The 6,868-nt window shown below is 58.6% G+C and overlaps 1 protein-coding gene across 1 annotated transcript; it reads left to right on the top strand.

Moving 5' to 3' along the window:
* SPEF1 (sperm flagellar 1) lies at positions 1-5,536 on the top strand. The gene is made up of 2 exons (XM_031949208.1): positions 1-311; positions 4,828-5,536. The coding sequence occupies exons 1-2, from the start codon at positions 178-180 to the stop codon at positions 5,330-5,332; spliced, it is 639 nt and encodes a 212-aa protein (XP_031805068.1). The 5' UTR covers positions 1-177; the 3' UTR covers positions 5,333-5,536.
* The last annotated feature ends 1,332 nt before the right edge of the window (positions 5,537-6,868 follow it).

Below are 6,868 nucleotides of genomic sequence, written 5' to 3'. Positions count from 1 at the left end.
CCCTGGTTGCCATGGTTTCTGTAAACAATATGGCCGCCCCCAGGCGGCGTTCTAGGCTCGGGCTCAGCAGGCAGCGGCGGCCGCTAGAGACGGCGGGAGGGGCGGCAGCTGAACGGCCAGAGCTGTGGCTGGGGAAAGAAACGCGACCGGGGCTGGGTGGGAGGACCGTTGGCGCTCATGGCGGGCGGCGTAGACGAAGAGATACTGCACCAGCTGTACCTGTGGGTGGACAACATCCCCCTGTCCCGGCCCAAGCGGAACCTCTCGCGGGACTTCAGTGACGGAGGTGAGCCGGGGGGCGCCGAGATGGGGTGGGGGGGGGGGTTTGGGGCCGGGGGGGGGGGGGGGGGGGGTTTTTTGGGGACCCCGGGGGGCCTGGGGGAAAAGAACCCCCCAATTTCCCCCTTTTTTGCCCATTTTAAAACCCCCCCACCCCCCCCCCCCGCCCCCCCCCCCCCCCCCCCCCCCCCCCACCCCCTTCCCCCCCCTTTTCCCCCTCCCTTCCCCCCTTTTCCCCCCTTTTCCCTTTTCCCCCCCGTTCCCCTTCCCTTCCCCCCTCCCCCCTTTTCCCCCCTTGCCCCTTCCCGGGCCCTTCTTCCTGCCCCCCCCCCCCGGCCCCCCCCCCCCCCCCCCCCCCCCCTTTTTCCCCCCCCCCCCAACCCCTTTTTTCCCCCCCCCTTTCCCCCCCCAAAAAAAACCCCCCCGTGACCGGGGTTTTTTTTTCCCTTTTTTTTTTTTCCCCCCCCCCCCCGGGGGGGGGTTCCCTTTGGGGTTTCCCTCCCTCCCCTTTTTCCCCCGGGCCCCCCCTTTTTTTTTTTCCCCCCCCCCCGGGTTTTTTTCCCCCTTTTGGTTTTTTTTTTGGGTTTTTTTGGGGGGGGTTTTTTTTTTTTTGGGTTTTTAATTTTTGGGGTTTTTTTGGGGGGTTTTTTTTGGGGCCCTTTTTTTTTTTTGGGGGGGGGGATTTTTGGGGGGGGGGAGTGGGAAAAGGGGGGGCTTTTTTTTTTCCCGGGGCGGGTTGGTTTGGGCGGGGGGGGGGGGGGGGGGCCTTTTTTGGGGGGGGAAAGGGGGGGGGGGGGGGGGTTTGCCCGGGGGGGGGGAACAACCCCCCATTTTGGGGGGAAAGCGGCCCTTTTCCTCCCGGGTTTTTTGATTTTGGGGGTGGGGCCCGGGGGGGGGGGGGGGTTTTTTTGGGGGGTTCTTCCGGCTTCCTCCCCTTTTTTGGTTACCCTTTTTTTCCCCCCCCCTTTTCCCCCCGCCTTCCTCCCCCCCACCCCCCCCCCCCCCCCTTTTCTCTCCCCTTCCCCCCCCCCCCCTCCCCCCCCCCCCCCTTTTTCCCCCCCCCCCCCAAAATTTTTCTTTTTTTTTTTTTCCCTTTCCCCCCCTTTTTCCCTTTTTTTTTTTTTTTTCTTTCCCCCTTTTCCCCCCCTTTTTTTTCCCCCCTTTTTTTTCCCCTTTTTTCCCCCCTTTTTTTTTTCCCTTTTTTTCCCCCCCCCCTTTTTTTTTTTTTTTCCCCCCCTTTTTTTTTTTTTTCCCCTTTTTTTTTTTTTGGGTTAAAAATTTTTTTTTTTTTTTTTTTTTTTTTAATTTTTCCCCTTTTTTTTCCCTTTTTTTTTTTTTTTTCCCCCTTTTTTTTTTTTCCCCCTTTCCTTTTTTCCTTTTTTTTTTTTTTTTTTTCCCCCTTTTTTTCCCTTTTTTTTTTTTCCCCCCCCCCCTTCCCCCCCTCCCCTTTTTTTTTCCCCCCCTTTTCCCCCCCTTCCCTCCCCCTTTTCCCCCTTTTCCCTTTTTAACCCAACCCCCCCCCTTTTTCCCCCCCTCCCCCTTTTTCCCCCCCTTTTTTTTTTGGGGGGGCCCCCTTTTTTTTTCCCCCGGGCGGCCCCCCCGGGGGGGGGCCCCCGGTTTCCCCCACCTCCCGGGCCCCTTCCCGGGAAAAGGGGGGGGTTTTCCCCCAAATTTCCCGGGGCCCCCGGGGTTTCCCCAAAAATCCCCCCCCAGGGGGTTGGGTTGAATTTGGGGGCTTAGGGGGGCCGGCCCCGGGGGGACGGCCCTCCCCTTTCCCCCCCCCCCGGGGGGTTTTTGGGTTTCTGGGGGGGGCCCCCCGGGGGGGGGAAAAAAAAGGGGGGAAACCCAAAAAAGGGGAAAAATTGGGGAAAAAGGGGCCGGGGAAAAAAAAAAAAAAGGGGAAAAAGGGGAAAAAAAAAAAAAAGGGGGGTTTTTTTTGGGGCCCCCGGGTTTTTTTTCCTTTGGGGGTTTTGGGAAGCCCGGGGGTTTGGGCCCGGGGGGAAGGGGGGCCCCCCCAAGGCCGGGAAGGGCCCCCTTTGGGGTTTTTCCCCCCCCTTTTTGGGGGGGGAGGGAGGGGGGGGGGGGGGGGGGGGGGGAAAAGGCCGGGGGGGGGCCCCCCCCGGGGGCCCCGGGGGGGAAATTTTTTTGGGGGGGGCCCAAAAAAATTAAATTTTAAAAAACCCCGGGGGGGCCCCCCCCCCCCCCCAAAATTTTTTTCCCCGGGGGGGGGGGGAAAATTTAAAAATTTTCCCTTCCCCGGGAAAAGGGGGTTTAAAGGGTTTTTAACCCCCCTTTTTTTTTTTTTAAAATTTGGGGGTTTTAAAAATTTTTTAAAAAAAGGGGAAAAAATTTTTTTTTGGGGGTTTTTTTAAATTAAAATTTTAAATTTTAAATTTTTTTTTTTTAAAATTTTTTTCCCCCCGGGGGGAAAAAAGGGGAATTTTAAAACCACCCGGGGCCTTTGGTTCCCCCCCTTTTCTTTGGGGGTTTTTCCCGTTTCCCCCCCAGGGGGAAAAAGGGGAAATTTTTTTTTGGGTTTGGAAAAAAGGGAAAGGGGGGCCAATTAAGGGGGTTTTTTTTTTCCCCCGGGGGGGGGGGGGGAAACCCCCGGGGGGTTTGGAAATTTTGGTGGTGGGGGGGGGGGGGGGGGGGGGGTGGGGGGGGGTTTTTTGGGGGTGGGGAAAGGAGGGGGGGGGGAAATTTTAAAGGGGGGGGGAAAGGGGTTTTAAAAAAACCCCCACGGCCCCTTTTGGAACGGGGGGGGGGAAAAGGGGGCCTTTTGGGAAGGGGGAAAAAAAACCTTTCCCCGGGGGCCGGAAGGGGAAAAGGGGGGGTTGGGGGGTTTTTGGGGAGGGGGGAAAAAAAATGGGGGGAAATTCCGGGGGGTTTTTTTTTTTTTTTTTTTTGGGCCCCCTTTTCCCCCCCTTTCCCTAAAAACCCCCTCCCCAAACCCCCCTTTTTTTTTTCCCCCCCCCCCAAAATTTTTTTAAGGTTTAAATTTTTCCCCCAAAACCCCCCTAATTTTTTAAATTTTTTCCCTGATTTTCCCTTTTCCCCCCCAAAATTTTCCGGCCCAAATTTTTTGGGGTTTTTTTGGGAAAATTTTAGGGGCCCCCCCAAATTGGGGCAAATTTAAAGGGGGAAATTGGGGAAACCGGGGAAGGCGGGTTTGGGGGGGGGGAAAAGGGAGGGGGCCGGGAAAAGGGGCGGGCCCCCCCGGGGGGGGGGGCCGGGCCCCCCGGGGGGGCCAGGGGGTTGGCTGGTTTTTTCCCCAGGGTAATTAAAGGGGGAATTAAGGACCCTTTTTTTAAAAAACCCCCCAAAAATTTCCCCCTTGGCCCAAAAGGGAGGGAAAGGGTTCCCCCGGGGGGGGGCCCGGGTTGGGGCGGTCGGGGGGGCCCCCGGGGGGGGGGAGGGAAAGGAAAAAGGGGGGGAAAGGGGGGGGGGGAAAAGGAAAGGGGAAGGGGGGAAAGGAAAGGGGAAATTAAAAGGGAAAAAGGGGGGGGGCCCCCCGGGGGGGGGGGGTTTTTTGCCCCCCCCGGGGTTTTGGGGGCCCCGTTTGGTTCCCGGGCCCCGGGGAAAGGGGCCCCCTTAAGGGGGGGCCCGGAACCCCAGGGCCAAAGGGGGTTTTTGCCCGATTTCCAGGCCTTGGGGGCCTGGGGGGGGGGGGGGAAGGGGAACCCTTTCCAAACCCCCCCCCCCCAAAAAAAGCCCCAAAATTTCCCCCCCCCCCGGGGAAAAACCCCCCCCCCGGGGGGCCCCCCTTGGGGGCCCGGAAAAAGGGCCCCCGGGGGGGATGGGGGAAGGCCCCCGGGGAATTTAAAAACCCCTTTTCCCCCGGGGAAAGGGGGCCCCCCGGGGAAGGGGCCCCCGGGGGCCCCCCCCTTGGGGGGGCGGGCCCCTTTCCGGGAAGGGGGGTGCCGGGGGGGGGGGAAAAGGGGGGAAACCGGGCGGGGGGGGGGGCCCCCTTCCCCCGGAAACAACCTTTTTTTTTCCCCCCTCCCCCCAAAAAAAAAACCCCAAATCCCCCCCCCCTTTTTCCTTCCCGGAACCCCCCCGGGGTCCCCGGGCCCCCCCCCCCCCCCAACCTTGGGGGCCCCTCCTGCCCGGCAAACCCCCCCCCCCCCCGGGGCCCGTGGAACCCGGCTTTTGGGGGGTGGGGGCCCCCGGGGCCCCCCCCCCAACCCCCCCCCCGGGGTTTCCTTTTTTTGGGGGTTCCCAAAATTTTCCCCCCCAAAGGGCCCGGGAAAATTTAAAAGGGGTTTTTCCCCCCCTTGGGCGGGGAAAATTTGGGGGAAAGGGGGGGGGGGGGAAAAGGGTTGGGGGGGAAAATTGGGGGGGTGGAAGGGTGGATGGGGTTGGAAAAAGGGGGAATTTTAAAAAAGGGGGTTTTTGGGGGGTTTGGGGGGGGGGGGTTTTTTTTTGGGGGTTTTTTTTTTTTGGGGGGGGAAAAGGTAAAGGGGGGAATTTTTAAAAAAAAAAATTTTGGGGGGCGGGGGGGGTTTGGGGGGGGGGAAAAAAAATAAAAAGGGGGGGTTTGGGAAAAAGGGGGTTTGATGGAAAAGGGGGGTTTTTTGGGGGGAAAAAAATGGGAAAAGGCCCAAATTTGGGTAAGGGGGGGAAAACTGCCCTCGCCGACAACATTCCCTATTTTGGACTCAGCCTCCTCCTCCCCTGGGCCAGGCAAAAGAGGCATCCCTTGGAATCTGGACACAGAGCCCGGACATCTTGCCTGCTTCCTGAAGCCCCGGGCCCAGGGGTCACAGAGGGCTGTTTGGAGAGCCCCCCAGCCTCCACTTGCTCTGGGAGGACGTTGTCCTGGCCCTCACTGCCAGCTGCAGCTGGCTCGTCACTGGGTACCATCAGCCGAAGCCTTGTGTCACCTTGTGCTGAGCCAGAGCAGGATGCGCCAGGGCTTTCCAGGTTCCCTCCTTGCCCCGGGCCCACCGCCTCCCCACCTCCAGGCTCCCTTCTTTCCTGTTCCTATTGTCGGCCAAGAGCGCCAGTACAGGCCGGGGCTTCCAGTGGCCAGGATGTCCAGACTAGGGGTTAGGGTGTAGACTGCCAGAGGCTCTGAGGAAGGCCTCCTGGCTATGGACCGGCCCTTCTCAGTTCTGGGAAGCAGACGCCACTGGGTCCTCCTGTCCCCAAGGTCCCCGAGGAAGAAGGGCCGAGTTAGAGAAGGATGCTGGGGAGAGAGCCGGGACGTCCTCCCCCAATAAACATGTATCGCTCCAGTATACTGACTGATCCTTGTCTCGGCCCCTTGGGCTCCTGGATCCTTAGCGTGCCCGCTTTCTACCTTTGGCCTTCGGGCTTCTGGGAAGTCGTCCCTATGCTCTTTGGCCTTGGTCACTAAAAGGTCAGCCCTGCCAGAATCTGGATGGCTTAGCCGTAGTCCCAGCACCCAAGTAGGGGAGGTCAGGGGAGGTCAGGGGCTGCTGCCCAGCATTAAAGGCTAATCATCCACCAAGGCCTTTGGTGTCATGTAGAGAAAAGCTGACTGACCCCTGATGAAACCAGAGGTGAATTCTAACCCGGACCCAGAGCTGACCCCTACCTAAAACTGCTCAAAAATGGACCCAAGCTTTGGCCCAAGGCTGCCCTTTAACCAAAGCCAAATCTCCCTAACCTTTGCCAGAGATTATCCCCTTAGCCCTGCCAGAGACCAACTCCATGCCCTGGTCACTGCTGGCCCCTGGCCCTGGTCATCAGTTGACCTCTAGGACTCTATGGGGTTTTGATCTCTAACTCTCAGCACACACTGGTTACTCAACTTGGCAGCCAAGCTCTTCTGGGACAGTGGGCACCAGTAATAGCCTTGTGGCTCTGCTAGGAGCAGGGATATGGGGGAAAGGAGGTCAGGAGACCAAAGGGGGAGGTGGGGTAACTATGGCTTGGCCCTTAGGCCAAGTCTTGTAGAGGCCGCTGGTTCTGCAGAATTACCCATGATTCCCTCCTCCATTGCTCTGAAAACCATCCTTGCCCCTGACCAAGTCTTGTAGAGGCAGCTGGTTCTCCTGCAGAATTACCCATGATTCCCTCCTCCATTGCTCTGAAAACCAACCTTGCTCCTTGACCAAGTCTTGTAGAGGCTGCTGGTTCTCCTGTAGAATGTTGCCCTTGCCCAACGGGACGAATGACCTACCTCCAGTCCTTGCGGCCATCTGGCCCGAGCCATCCCCTTCAAGACTCTGTCCCCAGAGCCCTCCTGGCTTCGGGTTGCTAATAATTTCAGAGGCTGGAGAAACAATGCCCTCTCCTAGCCCTGCCCACCATTGAGCAGCAAACGTTTTCTGAATGGATGTCTCCGTGGTAAGTCAGTCCGCAAGCATTTATCAAACCCTGTGCTAAGCACTGGGGTTACCAAGAAACGCACAAACAAGCCCCGCGACACTTTAATGAGAGACGGTGTGCAGATGAACACACAGATACAAACTGTATGTGGGGTAAACTGGGGGAGCGCTGAGGGGGCCCATGCACAGCTTAGTTATCCAGCGAGGAGTTGCTGCAGGATAGGGAAGAGCTGGCCAGCGCCCGAGATGATTAAGGAGGATGCTAAAATACGACTGCTTCTGACGTTCTTCAG

The sequence above is a fragment of the Sarcophilus harrisii genome, chromosome 2 (assembly GCF_902635505.1).
Source record: "Sarcophilus harrisii chromosome 2, mSarHar1.11, whole genome shotgun sequence".
Lineage (NCBI taxonomy): Eukaryota > Metazoa > Chordata > Mammalia > Dasyuromorphia > Dasyuridae > Sarcophilus > Sarcophilus harrisii.
The sequence above is the reverse complement of the archived record's forward strand: the minus strand, read 5'-3'. Positions and strand labels throughout refer to the sequence as shown.